The 18,171-nt window shown below is 41.7% G+C and overlaps 1 protein-coding gene and 5 non-coding genes across 6 annotated transcripts; 3 read left to right on the top strand and 3 right to left on the bottom strand.

Annotated features, from left to right (window-relative positions):
- The first annotated feature begins 491 nt into the window (after positions 1 to 491).
- Positions 492 to 3,687, top strand: rpl18a (ribosomal protein L18a). The gene is made up of 5 exons (XM_062518333.1): positions 492 to 611; positions 1,577 to 1,756; positions 1,949 to 2,078; positions 2,781 to 2,890; positions 3,539 to 3,687. Exons 1-5 carry the CDS (start codon positions 594 to 596, stop codon positions 3,629 to 3,631), a joined length of 531 nt encoding a protein of 176 aa, XP_062374317.1. The 5' UTR covers positions 492 to 593; the 3' UTR covers positions 3,632 to 3,687.
- Positions 1,357 to 1,486, top strand: LOC134062924 (small nucleolar RNA SNORA68). Its single transcript, XR_009935703.1, has one exon. It is a non-coding gene; the product is annotated as a small nucleolar RNA SNORA68 (small nucleolar RNA).
- LOC134062925 (small nucleolar RNA SNORA68) lies at positions 2,467 to 2,600 on the top strand. Its single transcript, XR_009935704.1, has one exon. It is a non-coding gene; the product is annotated as a small nucleolar RNA SNORA68 (small nucleolar RNA).
- A 7,292-nt stretch (positions 3,688 to 10,979) lies between the features above and the next one.
- On the bottom strand, positions 10,980 to 11,144 carry LOC134063219 (U1 spliceosomal RNA). Its single transcript, XR_009935982.1, has one exon. It is a non-coding gene; the product is annotated as a U1 spliceosomal RNA (small nuclear RNA).
- Positions 11,145 to 12,459: 1,315 nt separating this feature from the next.
- On the bottom strand, positions 12,460 to 12,650 carry LOC134063220 (U2 spliceosomal RNA). Its single transcript, XR_009935983.1, has one exon. It is a non-coding gene; the product is annotated as a U2 spliceosomal RNA (small nuclear RNA).
- An 838-nt stretch (positions 12,651 to 13,488) lies between these two features.
- On the bottom strand, positions 13,489 to 13,679 carry LOC134063221 (U2 spliceosomal RNA). The gene has a single exon (XR_009935984.1). It is a non-coding gene; the product is annotated as a U2 spliceosomal RNA (small nuclear RNA).
- Between the last annotated feature and the right edge of the window lie 4,492 nt (positions 13,680 to 18,171).

Raw genomic sequence — 18,171 nt, 5'->3', positions numbered from 1 at the left:
GTTATTGAATGAATGAACATGGCTGGCTGAGATTTCACAGAGTCCATGATTTCATCTGTATTAAAAAATATCGCTCTATCAAAACGGCCCATTGTTATTATTATGTCATTATATCGAGGTGCAAATTAAATTACATGTACATAGCCCTTTATTTTAGGTCTATTACATCCTTAACCCTAAATGTCCCCCCGAAGAAATAAAGTATGTGATCCAGGTGATGATGGCGATAAACCAAATTAAGAACATTGACATTGAAATTAATGGGTTGCCTTTTTGTTCTGTATTTATGTGTTAAATGTTTTCATAACCTGTGATAGACAGCAAAAGATCAAACCCCATTAGGCAGTGGTAATAATGTATTTTCATTCATATAACGACATACTGTGATATAGCTAGCGTATAACGTGTATTATGTCAAAATGCACGAATTTCTTTAGTTTGTTAAATTAACAAATAGTTAATCAATCGACTAATTGCTCATCAGTCGTTCAGGAAAATACATAGGCCTACAGCACCGCCCTTTCCCAAGCCTTGACGTAACGATTCTCCGCCCTTCTACTTCCTTTTCACAGTGGCAGTCAGCGAGAGACACCATGAAGGCGTCTGGCACAGTATGTAAAATTCTTGAAAACCTGCAAATATATGTCGTTGATCAAATTTTTTGAGACCTGTTACTGCTTAAACATTTGTTGAACATTTATATGTGTTTGTATCGGTGTATTATGGTGTAGAAAAATGTATCAGGCGATTTACCCGGGCCATCCATGATTCTAACATGGCGTCCCGGTGTCGTAGCAAAAGCCATGTGGTGCTTTGAAAAACTTTTGTCAAAATCCTGTCGGACCCTATGCCTTATTTAATTCCAGTGCCTTGTGTTAGTAGTTCAACTCTTCATTACATCTTAATGTTGAACATTCAATTGTACTTTTTCTTCTGATGAATCGGAATGGTAGCAAACCACATGCGCGTCGTGGATAGTCTCGTTTAACGCTAACTAGGCTAGTGATTTACGCTAGCCCACTGCGGGCTAACGTTGTGGCTTGTTTGATAAATTATTGTATATCCCGAGTGCGTGCAATGAGGTGGAGATGTAATGGTTCTTTACACGTTATTGCGTTAGAATAATTAGGGTGATGTTAATGTTGGCTTACATTGCTGTCAAATTGCCATATATCCGATGCATTAGCACTAGTAAAGTGTTAACGCTAACCTTAACATCTGATGAGGTAATGTTGCCATGAGAAAGCCATCCGATGACAAGTTTAGTCGCAAAAGCAAAGGACCCCCACTTGGAAAAGTGGTTATTGAATAATATTGATGCCGCACATGTGTAATGTTATATATGTTTGTTGACGTGTAGCACCCAAACCCAAGGGTCACGTCCAATTAATGATGTGATCTAGCGTGGTGTGCTGATAGGAAAAAGAACCTTGTCGCCTTTCGGATACTGATGTGTTCTAGAAAGTGAATTCAAGGTCCTACACTTTTGACAGGTTTATGTATTGCAATGCATTGTGACTTACCTATCAACATCCACTAAATGCTGTTTCTGTTTCTTGCCATTTCCTGTTTTCAGCTTAGGGAGTATAAAGTCATTGGGCGCCTCTTGCCCTCTGCCAAGAACCCTAACCCTCCCTTATACCGCATGAGGATCTTCGCCCCCAACCATGTGGTGGCCAAGTCCCGTTTCTGGTACTTTGTCTCCCAGTTGAGGAAGATGAAGAAGGCCTCAGGCGAGACAGTCTACTGTGGACTGGTGAGAACTTAATAAAACTTCGTGTGTGTGTGGTAGAAAGATTAGCTGCACTTTAATTCTTACTCGGGGTCATCTATTCAGTGTGTGAGTGGTTCTTGAATCCAGGTGAATTGAACTGTTGGTTAGTGAGGTGTGTCTTGTATGTTGGTGTCACTTTTATCATATATTAATGTCCTTTCATTTTTTCTCCAGGTCCACGAGAAGACTCCCCTGAAGGTGAAGAACTTTGGCATCTGGCTGCGTTATGACTCCCGTAGTGGAACTCACAACATGTACAGAGAGTACAGAGACCTGACCACTTCTGGTGCTGTCACTCAGTGCTGTAAGTCTCCACTTGGAATTGGTTTCTGGCTGTGCATGTAGTAGTAGTATGGTTAAATTGATTTCTGGCCATGCACTAGTACTACAGTTGGATAGAGCTTCTGTATGTGCTCACACAGACAGGGCTGTTAAATCTTGGAGTTGGTGCCTTGCTGTGCACCTATTGGTAGTTGTGTACCATTACTTGATGCATTTTGACAGTAGTGGATATTCTGTAGAGAAACAAAGACTAGGCAGTTCCTTTTGATCTTTGATCTATGAAGTCTAAGTCTGTATTTGTGCCCCCTACTCTGGTGTGTTCCCAAATGAAAGCTCTGTTTGGATGTATCTCAGTAAACTGAAGCGGTGTAAAACGGCAGATGTTCTTGCTCTGATTTGAGATGGACATTGCTGCACACAAACCCAAGGGTCATTACTTGTCATTTGTGATGCTCCTTAACAGTGTGTGCACACATTGAAATAGAACCTTGTCGCCTTCCTCTTGCTGCTGTGCTACTGGAAGTGAATTCAAGGTCCAACATTTGTGTTTAGTAGCATTTTAAGTGTTAACCAGCAGACAACATAATGAAGTTAAAGTTTTAATTCTGTTAAATGTGTGCTAAGTGCTCTAAACTTAGCTGCTGGATGCTCACATCTATGACATGATTGGTCAGATAAGCCCAGTAGGTCACTTCCTGACCCTCTTCTTCTCTCTTATGTTCAGATCGGGATATGGGTGCACGCCATCGTGCTCGCGCTCACTCCATCCAGATCATGAAGGTGCAAGTGATCGCTGCCAACAAATGTCGCAGACCTGCCATCAAGCAGTTCCACGTAAGTTTCACCTCTGACTGTCTCCCTGTCCAATCGTTTGGCCTTTTAAAGGAATTTTACTTTCTAAATTGGTTAAATGGAAGTTGAAATGAATGACTTTCAAAGCTCAGTGTTTTTCTAAATGGTACTATTAGAACTTTTACAGCCTGGTACTTAGGCCAGATGATGCTCTATAGTCATGTCATTAATAACTTGTAATATTGGCCCACGGTGCTCAATGCTACCTGGGTGTATCACTCTTGGGTGACAGGGAGACTTGCATGAAGGGCTTTGATGGGGATGAGGGGGGGGGGGGGCTCTTGAATATTTGGTGTCCTAAGCGGGTCTCTCACTGGACTGGCCTTACGGTTGCCGGATCTAGATCAATAACTCGCCAGATAAAAAGCCAAGTTCCTCTTCCAGATTACAAGCTTTCCATCTTCAAACCTGGCGGTTTTGAACTGGCAACATTTAAAGTGGTATTTCTATCAGCTGGGCAGCTCTTTTTAACCGGTGTCCAATTTAACTTTTCTAACTGATGTAAATTTGGGCTGTGATGTGAAATTTAGTGACCAGTAAAATCTAGAATCCTAGTTCTATGTGAAATGAGTGTCTGCAATGTTTATTTCCCCCCTATGGGGTTCTAAACATCTCTCTTGAATTCCACAGGACTCCAAGATCAAGTTCCCCCTGCCCCACAGGGTTCTTCGTCGCCAGCACAAGCCCCGTTTCACCACCAAGAGACCAAACACCTTCTTCTAAAGGATATGTTGATGCTTTTCAATACAAGTTGGGGAATAAAAAAAAGTCACAGAAAACCTCTGGAGTCCTTTTGAGTTTTTTTGCACAATATGAATGTCTTTTAAAGGCAAGCTACATTCCTGAAAGGCATTTAGAAGCCTGGATAACGGCACTGATTGAAAGTGGTAGGGGAATAACATTGCCTCATATGAGCTGTCGTGGCCTTATGACAGATTTGTGTTAACAGTGGTAAACATCCAAAATATCTGTAATGCAAAGTTGGATTTACTTTACATAGATGTAGTGATATGAATATGTAACATCCATCTCCTTTTAAAATAGCCCTGGATATAACCAAGATTGTGATTGCAATCTGTAATTAGTTGCTAGACTATTGACTGAATTGGTAATGTTATTATGATCTGTAACACATTTTGGATGAATTGATTTGTTATACACAACACCGTGTGGGTGACTTGTCACTCTGGACATGCAGATGACTGAAAACCCTCTGACCGCTTCTGCTCAAAAATGGTGCGTAAATGCTGTCCACACATGGTATACGTTAATCAAATAATTCACTTCAAAACCCACTAAATATCACACTTCCTAGTCTGAAATAATTTGTGGGCAAAAACCTACAGTAGCTTAATCACACAAATGCTCATTTAAAAGGCAAGTGGTCAGGCCGATTTAGAGGGTTTTGCATCTGAACTCTTCACTTGTTCCAGCATCAGATGGACAGCAGTTGAAAAGTTGGCCAGGTTTGGTCAAAACTTCAAAAATCTGAAGTTGCTGCTTGCATTTTTCCATTTACAGGTGACATACAGTAGCACCCCTAGCTAGTGTATATTTCAGTGTTTTTGTTTCTCTGTGTTGTGTATCAATGCCGTTGTCAGCACATTGCTGTGGCATGGTCAGCAGAACGTATAACGCCTGTTGCCTATTTTGAGTTACTGGATGGGCGTTTTTTCAATGAATAGGTGTAGCTTTAATGCAAACGGCGTTTCACTCCTACCCGAGAACATTAATCATTTAAAAGGTACGTACTTCTTGCTGCACACATACTGCTGCTTTCATCATGAAGTATTGACACACGCAGCGCACATTCTACTTTGGATACATAGGCTACAGATATTAGACACCCAGATTGAACGGGTGCATATGCTGAGCAGGCCTACCGGGCCCTGAAGCCCAAGCCTCTGCCTTAGGTTACTTAGGTCATGTTCACCCTGGTATCATGGGGGCACCGGTTATGTTATGCAATATGTCTGAATATGGGGTTATGTTATTCACCCCTGATAAGTGGATGAATCAGTCTAATAATATGGGGTGTGTTTCATGTCTGAATGAGGTCCCTCAGTATGTGATACTGGTTAGGGCCCCTCGATCGTATAACACGTGTTTTGTTATGTCTGAATGAGGCCCTGGCTCTTCCAGTGGTGTTCGGGGCATCTCTTTAGAGCACTTCCATGTAAATGACTTATCCACAAGCACTAAAACCAAGCCAAAATTGGGTGTATTCATAATTTAATTCCAAAATATGGTACTGCACTTTTTGAGTACTATCACAGTCTAACAACGGGTACGATCTTTGTAATGGGCTTATATACAGTTTCCTTTGTGTTTTGTACTCCGTCTGTCTTTTTCTGTCAATCTCCGGAATGTACCAATGCTAATATTTAGCTTACAATGCGTATATCTACCTGTGTACAGTTAAGCCCAAAATTATTAGCCCCCCTGAAATTTTGGAACATTACTGTAAAATTCTCCCTACATTTTTCATCCCTGATCAAATTTTAAAAATCAAACATTCGTCAGTGTTATTATGTAGAATCTGGTGCATTTTGGAGTGTTAATATTATTATCAGGAATGCTTAATCTCAATTGTGTGAAAAGTGGAGTGGTCAAAATTAATAGCCCCCATGTGATTTCTTTGCTTTTAAACACACACGACCAACCCGTCACCTTTCAAGCCACACCTTTGCAGTCAGTTAGTGTCCAGACAACACCTGAACACCCAACCAGCATTGATTGTTTACCTAAAGACTTCAAGGAACAGGCCTACAGGCACTTGAACACCTGTCTGAGAGAGGACTGCCTTTACAGGCATGCTGAAGATAAAGGAAATCTGTCTGGACCTTAGAAAGAACATCATTGAGGCCTATAATATGGAGAAAGGCTATACTGTAATCTCTAGATGCTTCACAGTCTGTAGAACAGCCGTGCAAGGCATCATTACAAAGTACAAAGAGTTCCAGGGTAATGCATAACAAACCTAAGTGTGGATGAAAATGCTAAATATCTCAATCTAGAGAGAAAAATCATCAGGGATGTTAGCAAGCATCCCTGCACGTCCGCCAAAATGATAGTTGCTGACCTTGAGACCTCTGGGGTTAAAGTCTTGAGGAAGACAGTAGCGAGGGATTTTTATTGTGGAGGCCTCCAAGGTCATCGGCCGAGAAAAAACCCATTACTCCAAAAGGGGCGCTTCAAAGTCAGACTGAACTTTGCCCATGCACATTTAAAAGCTAAAAATGAGTTTTGGAAAACTGTCCTTTGGTCTAATGACATTAAACTGGAGCTGTTTGGGCACATGGATGTTGCCTATGTTTGCCGAAAAAAGGGAAGGTCTACAACCATAAAAATACAGTTCCCACAGTAAAGCATGGTGGTGGGAGCATCATGTTATGGGGCTGTTTTGCTGTCTCAGGCACAGGGAGCCTTGTTTGGGTGCATGGGATCATGAAAAAGAAAGATTATGTTGACCTTTTGAGGGATAACATCAAGACGTCTGCTCTTAGTCTAGGCTTAGATCACCACCAGGTCCTCCAGCATGATAATAACTCAAAGCATAGTGAAAAGTGGTCTAAAACACCCTAAACTAGGATACCAAAATCAAGGTGCTGGAATAGCCTACACAGAGACCAGACTTCAACCCCATTGAGAATCTGTGGCATGTGCTTAAAGCAAGAGTCCATACAAGAAAACCATGCAGTTTGGACGAGCTGGAGTGCTTAAGAGATATGTGCCAACCTAGTAAAAGACTATTCAAAGAAGTTGTTGTTAGTTGAAGCAAAGAAAGGCAACACTATTGACTAGGGTCTGGGAGCTAATAATTTTGAACATGTCAATTCTTGCTTTTCTTGTCACAAATCAGAGCATGAGTAAAAATGATTTTCAAACTTTGTTCTTCTGTAATCTAGGCACATTTTTGGAAATGGTCATTTTCATGTATAAACACTGCACTACCAACTGACACACACACCTCATACTGGATCACAGTACCAATCCGCATTACGCTCATGCACATCTTTATCTTTAGTTATAGTGTCTAATCTTTTACTGTTCTTTTAGTCATGTTGATTTGTTGATTTGCTTTGTATTATCCTGTTTACACTGTAGTGTATGTTGTGTGTGGTGTTTTAAGCTGCTGGGACCTTGAATTTCCCCTTGGGAACCAATAAAGTATCTCTCTATCTATCTGAGGGCGCTGTGCAGTGTGCAGAGAAAGATGGAAGATGAGGACACATTCCATAACAATGCAGCAGCAGCAGCAGCAGCAGCAGCCAAGGGCATCATTGATTGAGATGCAAGGTCTCAGTGGGACTCACCTGGTAAAATAAAGGATAAATAAAATAAATGACACATAAAGGGAAATATTTCAAGCAGTTTTTGTTTTAATCTGGATGATTGTGGCTTACAGATCACAAAAATAATAACAAAATGTACCAGAACTGCAAGTCAGAGTCACTTTGCATGAAAGTGTCAGCTAAATCCCGCTAACTCTTCTTTATTTCACCAGGAGGGCAATTTGTCATCCCAACATACTCACTGGATGTGATTTGACAACTCCTGTTCTTAGAGACCAGACTGAAGGGAACACTATGGTCTAGGTCTGACAGCACACACAAGAGAGACAGCCTTGAGGAATGCCTTCAGTGTAAAGGAAATGTGCACGACCCTACCCTACTTTGACACAGTGGTGTAGTCTATGTTATACGCAGGACTGCACCGTGTACCCACTTAAAAAGCATCACTATCTCGGCATACCCACTAAAAACAGGCAAGGATACATATTAACATGTGGGGTTGTTCACAGTATATCCAACAGCAAAGTACTACATCACAGAATATCCACTACAGCTAACTAGACTACACCACTGCTTTGACAAGACTTGAGAAAGATTCTTGAAAGATTTTAACGAATGTCCCCTATTCAAGCTTTCCTCAAAACACTACAATCTTTTAGGAATCTTTTCCAAATCTTGTCAAAGTGTTCTGGTGTAAGGATGCCTTAACTTAATAGCTACTGTGATCCTACATGATCTGCCAGTGTCAGCCGGGAGGAGCCAGGGAAGATAGCAGACATGGCCAGGACGCTCCAGATGTAGCCTTCACTTGATGCGGCTCACAGGCGATATGTTGCAGAGTTTTGTTTGCATCGAATGCAGCTTAAATCCCCTTCCTGTTCATTGAAGTGAGCATGATGACTGACAAAGTGAATTATGTCTTAATGCACTCATTAATAAGTGTTTCCTGTATGTTCGTATCATAGGTTGACATAAAATCTCAGAATAACACATTTCCAGTGCCATCCAGAAATCATCCCATCACTTTAATTTATTTGCACATTCTAGCACAAGGAAGAACCATGGGAAACATCCTTCCCCATCACACACAAACCTCCCACCAGAAGAAGCCGGACATCATTTCTAAGCAACATACATTATGTTCAAGCCAGGGCTGCGCAGCACTGTATGAAGTTGAATGAGCCTATGGTCTATGGTCTCTGCAGTTTGAATGCCCCAGGCTCCACTTCCTCCTGGAGAGCATCCCACCCATGGAGGTATTATAAGAACTGGAGAAAGTGAACAAGTCCCGCCCCCATTCATTTCAATGGGAATGCTAGGCTAGTGAAAATTGCCAAAATTCAACGATTTTTTTCAGGCTTCAACATGGCATTTCAAGGGGCTTGTTTCCGGTGCCGTTTTACTTAGCCAATTAAGTGCCAGGTTACTGATTGACGTAAGGTACAGAAGGAGAGCTCGTGCCCACACTAAGCTCGTGCATGAGCTGAGAGTGGAACAGCCACCAATCAGCATGAGGAAAACTATGGGAAAACGGCACCGGACATGATGTATTTCTGGAAAATGGCGACGAGGAAGTGCCTTGCTAATCGGCGAAGCTAATCAGTCAAATCCTGACCCCCTGATCCCACCGGACATGCCAACCACGCGTATGACTAAACCAAACCATAATGCCATACTATGTGATATGAAGGTTACTGAGGAGTATTGTTTGCGTTTATTTGTTTCACACTGTTCTTTGAAAGATTAATATAAAATCAATTGGATTTTATTATCAAAAGGTTGGCATCACTTTACATACTGTATACTTAAACATTTAATTCACAAGACATAGTCTGGGGTAGCAACACAGGCATAGTGCTGACTTGACTGTCACTGACAGTAAATAACTAGAATCAAATGTAATCACAATTATAACACTGCCAAGAGAATAACAACATTTCCAGTAGCTTCCATTGTGCCAAATAAGTACACTGGGTGAACCCAGCCCGATCTGCCAGCAATCGGAAACCTGCACATTTATCTCTCCTGCTTCCTTTCCACATTTGCTGGAACCAATCACAAACTGACTTATCCACCAGGCGCACCCGGGACCGTTGGTCTGATTGGTTGAAGGACTATCCAAGCGTACAGAGTCATCTGAACTATGCCTATTGATCACGCCTCTTGTGCAGTGGAAATACAGTGCAGACTCCCCAGACTAATGGCCAATCTCAAAAGATTGAGCTTAGTCTGATGATAGCCAGGCTACCAAATAAGCATTGTGTGTGTATAATGACAGCCTCCATTCCAACTAGCAGTTAGAGATACGACACAGCAGCCTCCATTCCAGTTTATTGTCAATGTCAACTTCCACATAATAGCGCCATCAACCCAGGATGGAAATGGTACTCAACGCAGGCCTGGCCCCTCAAGTAGGCTGCGTTGTCTGCACTGGCTGGGACAGTGCTGGCCTACAATCCACACTACACACCTGGAACTCCTCATCGAGGTCATCAGAGCCAGAAAACCTGGTAATAACGCAGTCAGTGTCAGACGAGGATATGGTCCGCTGCTGCTACATCACCAGCTCAAACACCCCGGAGACTTTCGGCTCATCCACCAGTGAGTAGAAACGCGCTAGCTGGACTTGACCAAAGCAGCGAGCCTGTTCAAAACACCTAGAATAGAAGACAGCAAAAAAAAAAAAAAAGTTACATTACATTGTCAATATGGAAATGTGTAGCTCACATGTGTCACACACTTACAGAGGCTACAGATGAGATGTACACTTATTGGGGCCAGCCAGCAGGGACACCTGGAATCCATAGTCAAAACATGCACATGTACAGGGTGTCTGCATGGACCTGAAGGCCTGAAGGGATTCCACAAAACCCTGCCACACATGCAATTGCAATCTGTATCCTTGTTACAAATTGAAAGTGTGAGCCGGTCATTGTTGTAATACTTTTTTATTGTGATGTTCAGGTTCAAAAGTGCCCTCTCAGGTTTAACTGATAAGTGGCATCGCGTAAGGGTGCACGGACGCTGTACCTGCAGGCAGAGGATGGCCCCGTTGAATGTCCCCTTCATGATGTACTATAGAAGGTAAAGATGACCAAGCGCTCAGTGCAACAATACATCTGCGTTCTTCCTTGGTGACTCTACTGTGATTGCACGAGTGTCAAACTTCCTTTTGTTTTGTTTTGTTTTGTTTTGTTCAAAACACTAACCAACTGTCCCTTTACCAGCTCCTCTCGAAGGAAAATCCATATAAGGCAATTATGTGGCGTGAGATCTTCACTTTCCTTCGCAAGTCCAGTTGGTAAGAGTTCTTAAAACAGTCTTCTGTTATAAGCTACGGGTTCACAAACTACACTGTTGGTGCTTCATTGTATGTGTAGGGACCGAGAGCAAGCTACTGACGAGGTTTGGTGCTGTTAAAAAATGCTATTTTGAAAGTGTTGGGCTCACCACCCTTAGCTAATTCACTGTTTGCAAATTTGAACCCTAGCTTATGCTGGTGCCGCTTGAAGGATGACAAATACGGGCTCTGCGGCCTCTTTGATGTATGTTCATTCAGAAAAACACACTTTGGTCAATCTTCGCCGGAGTGACACTTAAAATCATGCACATCACACACACAATAGCTTAACCCATAGATAACAGTTTCCCATAAAAAATGTTCAATTAGTATCAGTTAACTCCTATACAGAGTTATTCAACTTTCTGAAATTTTCCTTCCTTTTAGCCCATGCAGTTCTAGGCCTAGAGTTTTTCACTTTTATTTCACATTTTCTCAGGGGAGAGCGCGAACGCAGTCCCCCACTACCAGAAATTGTGCAGTTGAGATTCCCACATTTGGGGAATTCATACAGGTCAGTGCCCGCCGAAGTGCAATGGCAGGACCTCGCCGTAGATGAACCGCCTACTTGATCACGGTATCTTCCCTGCCAGGTAAGTATGATTTCTACAGGTCCTCTCATAAGAGGTGATTCAACGCTATACGTTTCACCGTAAGGGTATATAGATATATAGATATATTTTATTACTAACCGTGTGGCTTGTAGGCCTAATATTAATAACAGACACCAATATGGTGTATAAATAAAATAATATAATTACACCAAATGTAATCTCAAAGATAGATTTAATTTGCTATACATCGTGGTGCATCATGGGACCAAACTACGTTAGGCTACTGTTGTGTAGTAGCCTAGCCCAATGCATTTGCTTACATTCACCTTCAGTTGGTACAATATACATCGAATGGGATTACACAAAACATGTTCAACAATGTTTGATCAAGCCATACAGCCTATCTTACAACGCCAACGTTTTATGTTCATGAGATAGCCTGCCAGAAAAACAGCTAGACTGTAATGGTGGAATCATAGAGAGTCTATGGGTGGAATCATTCATAGATGGACCGACATTCAAATGTCCCGCCTTCGTAGCCTACAATCAAGAAATATTCAGAATAGTGTCAAATTGAATATTCAGATATATAGTGCTGTACATTGTAATTTGCAGTTGCATAGTTTTTAGTTTTATTACGCTAATGTAACAAATACTTGCTGTTGTGATTAGTGTTAGCAGGGGGTGTTAGCAACGAAACACTTTCCGGTGCAACGCTTTTAAGATTCCGACTGGAACAATTCACCGACCCGACCTTTGGTCCTTCTGAACAAATAGCCTACGTTCAGATTTCATTTAGCCAATTGGTTTGACATGGCAGAAACATTAGAAAAACAAAGCGTTTTTACAGTTTTGAATACACTCAATAAAAGAAACCCCCTCGTAGACAAGGGCATGTATAAAACTAGCAAAAATTACCAAAATGACAAGTGCAGTGTTGACTAGTTATTCGTTGTGTTGAGTAGGCTACTACACACACACAAAACACAACACAGGTCCATAATATATTTTATAAATTACTTCATCAAGATAATTCCTTCGTGGCTTAATATGCAACGGACACTCATTGGTCATTATGGCAGAGAGAACTAACATTTTGGCCGCCTGTGATAAAACACAACACTTCAATCATATCCTTGAAAGGCTCCTCGAGCACTAACAAACTTTTGGGCTAGTCTCCCACACGCCATAGGCTACGTAGCCTACGTTTTAAATAGGCTAGAATCGTATCAGTGACGTTAAAGCAGGTCAACAAACTTTTCTAACATATTTAAACGAAAAGCTTTTCCTTTAAAGCACGGACGACGTCATTTGCACATTCTATTAAATGCTTAGTTGTTTTTGACATACATATTTCCCCGAGGGGAGTGCACCGTTCCTGGAGGTACTGCAATACCAGGTCGATGCGTGGAGTGGACGGAGCAAGCCCCTATTCCATCTCCCAGTTCCAAAAATCAATTTAATATATGGTCCCCGGGTAGGGGACGTATCAGATATTAAACTGATAAGAACAGATACTACACTTGATCTTAGCCAAAAGGCCGAGAAGCGATGCCGATACAACCGCTAGGGCAACGTCTAAGTTTTCCGCTCTAAATTTCAAGAGGACGGGTGGCGTGTTTTTTGTTTTATTTTTCAAATCCACTCAGTAGGCTACTTCACTATTAACAAGTTAAGATTGTGTTTATATTCTCGAACGACTTGATCACCACAAAATGATTAGCCTAATAAAAGGGGTAGTAGCCTACACGTTCATCACATCAGTACCTTAACATTAGGTATCGTCCAATCAAATTCGAGAATTTGGAAAAACACCATGCTACTTCAACCTAGTGCCCCATCAACCTTTCCATGTCTGTGATAGCACCTACTTAATGTCAGATTATAAAATGCGCACGGCGTTCAATACGAACGACGCTACGGCAATTGTTTTATATTTAACAGGCAGCCTAAATTTAAACCACTAATTTAGGCTACTCCACTAGTGGCAGAACACCGTGTCGGACAGACATGCGTGCATCAAGTCTCCCATGTAAATCGAACAGAGTTTTGATCGAGGTAAACGACCATTTTCGTACCACCGCTCGACTCTGGCACCACTGGGTAACTTAAAAAAAATTGTTGAAGCTCGACTGCCCCAATAATATTTTACCAAAGAGGGCTGAAGCATATAACCAAGGATCAGGGATAATCGATGTTAATGATCAGCCCTAAATGAGTTCTTCTTATTCAAACTGACAGCGCAAACAAAATCCCCATCAAATATTCTGATTCTTTTTATGACTAATTGACACGAATACCACACAGAATAATATATCCGCTAACACTTACCTATCACGTTACTTAATAAACATACACCTTAACTGCAATTTAACAATAATATTTCCCCGGAGGGAGTGCACCGTTCCTGAAGATACTGCAATACCAGGTCGATGCGTGGAGTGGACGGAGCAAGCCCCTATTCCATCTCCCAGTTCCAAAAATCAATTTAATATATGGTCCCCGGGTAGGGGACGTATCAGATATTAAACTGATAAGAACAGATACTACACTTGATCTTAGCCAAAAGGCCGAGAAGCGATACTGATTCCACCGCTAGGGCAACGTCTAGACTTCCCGCTCTAAATTTCAAGAGGACGGGTGGCGTGATCATTTTTTTAAAGACAAAATCTATGGTAATCCTACTTCACAAATAACAAATGTAGGATTGTGCTTCATATACTGTAACAACTTGATCACCACAACATAATTAATACAAAGGCCATTCTCTGTTCATCACGTCTGCACGGCACTGGAGGCCTACTTTAACATTTCGTATCGTCCAATCAAATTCGACCATTTGGAAAGCAACATGTCACTTTATTTATAAACATCTTTATGTCTGTGATAGTAAGTACCTACTGCTTATCAGGTTACAAAATGCGCACGGCGTTCAATACAAAAACGCTACAAGGCTAAATTGTTTTACATTTAACAAAGCCTAAATGTAAACCTTTACTCCACCAAGTGGCAGAAAACCATATCGGACAAGAACAATGACATAGGCCTACAGTGCATGAAGTGTCTGTAGCCTAAATCGAACAAAGCTAGATCAAGGTGAAATCAAGGTGATTGATTTTATACACATGTAAGGGACCCGATAAATAGATAGATAGATAGATACTTTATTGATCCCCAAGGGGAAATTCAAGTGCAATTCAAAATAGGCTACACATTTGTTTTCCGGTGGAGCAGGTGTGTTTGAACCATATAGGCCTATATATATTCTATGGTTTTAACTATTAATTGGTGTCTACACGGGGCCGTTTGGGTGTTGCACCTAGTGAATATGGTTATATTATTGATAGATGCCCGTGTTGTCTTTTTAAAATTAATGGGCAAACAAGATATATTCAGTGTCTGAGTGAAGATGTAAGGAGCAGGATATAACAACAACAACAAAAAAAGCCATTATAACACAGTTGCGCACAGAGCGCGAGCTCTAACCCCCCCCTGAAATGTTCCAATGGTAGCACAAACGGTGCTGGTCGGTGTTTTTCCGACCAGGTGCATGTTCACACGAAATAGGAGCAGCATTGTACTCTTGCCCACTGTCCAGGTTTGGCATAGTGGCCGACTGCATCTAGCTGAAACCATGACTGGTAGGTGGCCTAGCAATGGTTACATTAATATGGCTGTAACCCGGACATATCATCCAGTTGTGAAATAAGACATTACAGCAATAAGTGTCTCTGATTACAGTGACAGTATGCATGCACAAGTGAGTTCAAAATGGCAGACCTGGTCAACAAATAGTCTGGTAAGTTCTTTACAGTAGCCTAAAAAAGTTCGGTAGCCTATCAGGTCAATCTCCACATGTGTATAAAATAAAGTGCTTTGTTTATGAATGCATGATGCTTGATTAAAAACGTTACACCCCTGGAAAGGGAAACGTATACGCGTCGCTTACTATGGGGGTTAGTAAAAGGCCTATTAAATGTGTTACGCTCATGCTTACGCTATGCATGTGACAAGGTCACAGCCTACAACTTTGTAACCAACGTTGATAAATAAAACGTGGGCTAATAAGAACACAAGGTAAACCTAAACAGAAGTTAAACGTGAGCCTAGTAATAGCCTAGTCAACTACTAATTTCAATGTTGACCAATTCGTACTTCGAACTTCATGCCACAAGTGGACCTAGCCTACCATGTAGCCTAGCTGAAAGAGATACCGATAGAGGTCGACGACAAGCAATGATAGCCTACTGCAAACCACATAGGCTAAAGCAGACTTCGCCTAATGTTACCAAACCGTGCAAAAGGCCTAGGCCTACTGTTCACCACATATCTTTAAAGAAATACAGCAGCTGAAATACGATGCGGATAAACTGCTAACAAAATGAAGCCATGTCCATGATCATTCAGATCGTGCATTTTTCTACAGCCATCTTGCCTGCAAAATCGCGAGGCACGGCCAACTTCATAGGCTACTTGGATATTCATACAATATAACACAAACATTCCAAGAACAGACTTAACCAAAACATGTAGCAAGCCTAAGTTGTAACTGTGTCGCCAGAACACGTAGAAGAAATACATTGTTGCCACTTACTTCCTTCTCGATGTTCTGTTCCAATTACCCTTTCATGCGACAGTGCAAGACTGTCTTTTAGGATTACATCACACCACCACTATTTTGTAACGAAATAAACTGCAAGGTAGATTCCAACGATGGATGTAGCGAGTGGTGTAGGCTACGAATTCCCCTCACGGAATCAAATAAGTATATATTCAATTCTATTTATTCCAGTGGCGAGGCGTAAGGAACATTTCTGAGGAAGCCAAGTGACGAATGCATATTTATTTATTTGTTTGATTTTTCGGTTTTTTTTTTTGGGGGGGGGGGGGGGTATACATTTTGCGCCATGCATAGCGATATACTCTTAACCAACAGACCACGTAACAAAACAGACTGGACGAGGGACATTGGTGACTGCAACACACGCGCGCTGTCTCTCTCTCTCCCTCCCTCACACATCTCCACACAAAGTTACTCGGTCACTACATTAGGCCTATGCGTGGACATAGCGAAGACTACGGAGATATTAACAAGCTATACAACTACACGCATTTTCACGGCAATGTAAGCTAACAACGCAGCTTTGACTAGCCTACTGCCACTCGTAACTCGCAACAAACAGGGGCCATCTCTCCCTCCCTTGAAAGTCCTAAAAACTTCTACCCTCTCAATACAAACCTCCAGATTTAGTGGACTGCTGTCGGATTTAATTTGAAGTCGTTGTTGAAGAAATAGTTTACTAAAATAAAATTGTAGGCCTGCTAAAATCTCCTCTGTCCTTAAAGATACTTGCTAACGTGATCTGACCTCGAAAAAACTCATAATTATCGCACCTAACGAAACGACTGATAGAAAGATAGAAAGGGACAGACGAGGGGGATGGCTTCCCTTTCTAAGGTGCTGACGAATCACAGTTTGACCGCGACCGTGATATTCCCTAATTTGATTGGTTGATCGTCTTTTTTGTTTACACGTTACTTGGCGATAAGGAATCCAACTCAGGCTGGGTGCCACTTGGAGACGACGGGAGTGTAATTACTGTGTTTCACCACATTCACATTCATACAATTTATGGGGGCGCTGTTTCAATCATTGCAAAATACAAAATGAAAACGGGAGATGACAGCACAGAAAGAATGCACAAAACCGTAAAACGATTAGATGTATTTACAATAGCGATTTTCGGACGAAATAGGGGAAGCATGGCTTCCCTTGGCTTCCGGGAGAAAACGCCACTGATTTATTCTAATTCTTCGCTAAGTCTCCTGTCCCGAAGAGTTCGACGCATTTCAACTCAGGAAACTGTAGGCCTGTCTCCACACGAGGCAGTGCACATGACGTAACATGTCGTGTGATTACCAGCCCCCCCCCCCCCCCCCCCCCCGACGTTGTTTTGTAATTTGTCCTGCGAATGAAATGGCATTCTTTTACATGTATTGTTCTGTGTACACAATTATTGTTGTCTTTGTCCTGGGATACCATATCATTACCATCGCAGGCCTATCTGTAGGCTATATGAAAAAATGTTTATCTAGGTTACTTTAGGCTTCGAAATTACTTTGCCATTTAGGCCTATCACATGGACTGTGCTCCTTACTGAAGTGAGGTTTTGGAAAATATAAAAACCTTTCGATGTCAAAAGAATAGACCTGGTTGTTTGTACCTTATACTCAGAGTAAGTTATTCTGTATCGCAACAGCCACACACAGTTGGTCAATGCAACATCGAGTACATTGGTATAGTTTTTGATCTCGGAGTAGCCCCTTCAGTTAATTTACCATAAGCATCATAGCACCAGAGGGCGGTGTTGGCAAAGATACCATCAGGAACCTCATTCCCCTCTCTCTCTCTCTCTCTCTCTCTCTCTCTCTCTCTCTCTCACACACACACACACACACACACACACACACACACACACACACACACACACACACACACACACACACACACACACACACACACACACACACACACACACACACACACACACACACCTCTACCCACCATTTCCACCACTGTTTATTTTGTGCTCATATGTGTATACATTGTATAATGCATTTATATTTTCTTTCCTTTGTGATATTGATGTTATTTGTAACAAACAGTCATGCTAATAAAGCACCCTTTGAATTGAAATTGAATTGAATTGAGAGAGAGAGAGCGAGAGAGAGAGAGAGAAAAAGAGAGAGGTTTTGGGTGTATCCTCAGTGTGGTTTACCAAAACACCAACAACAGTGTGTGGTGCCTCCTACTTTCACTCTGACCTCACTTGAAGGCGCCAATTTTCAGTTTCTGAACACTGTCTGAATCGCTGTGATTGGCTGATAGGAACAAAAGTGTCAACAGTTGTTTCTCACATGATATCATTGCCTATTGTTACACTTTGTGGAAATATACGTAATGTAGCTTAAACATGATAGAAAGTTGTCTGCAGTGAATTAAATCAATGATCTGAATGCTAATGTCCTGTGCCATTCACGCTTTACCATCATTGGCCGGGTTTCCCAGATTCG

This window comes from Sardina pilchardus, chromosome 17, assembly GCF_963854185.1.
Source record: "Sardina pilchardus chromosome 17, fSarPil1.1, whole genome shotgun sequence".
NCBI lineage: Eukaryota > Metazoa > Chordata > Actinopteri > Clupeiformes > Clupeidae > Sardina > Sardina pilchardus.
The sequence above is the reverse complement of the archived record's forward strand: the minus strand, read 5'-3'. Positions and strand labels throughout refer to the sequence as shown.

Excerpts from the sequence above, each read along its gene's own strand:
- rpl18a (XM_062518333.1), top strand. Across the intron at positions 1,757-1,948 it reads AGACAGTCTACTGTGGACTG|GTCCACGAGAAGACTCCCCT; the intron begins GTGAGAACTTAA and ends TTTTTTCTCCAG. Across the intron at positions 2,891-3,538 it reads CTGCCATCAAGCAGTTCCAC|GACTCCAAGATCAAGTTCCC; the intron begins GTAAGTTTCACC and ends TGAATTCCACAG.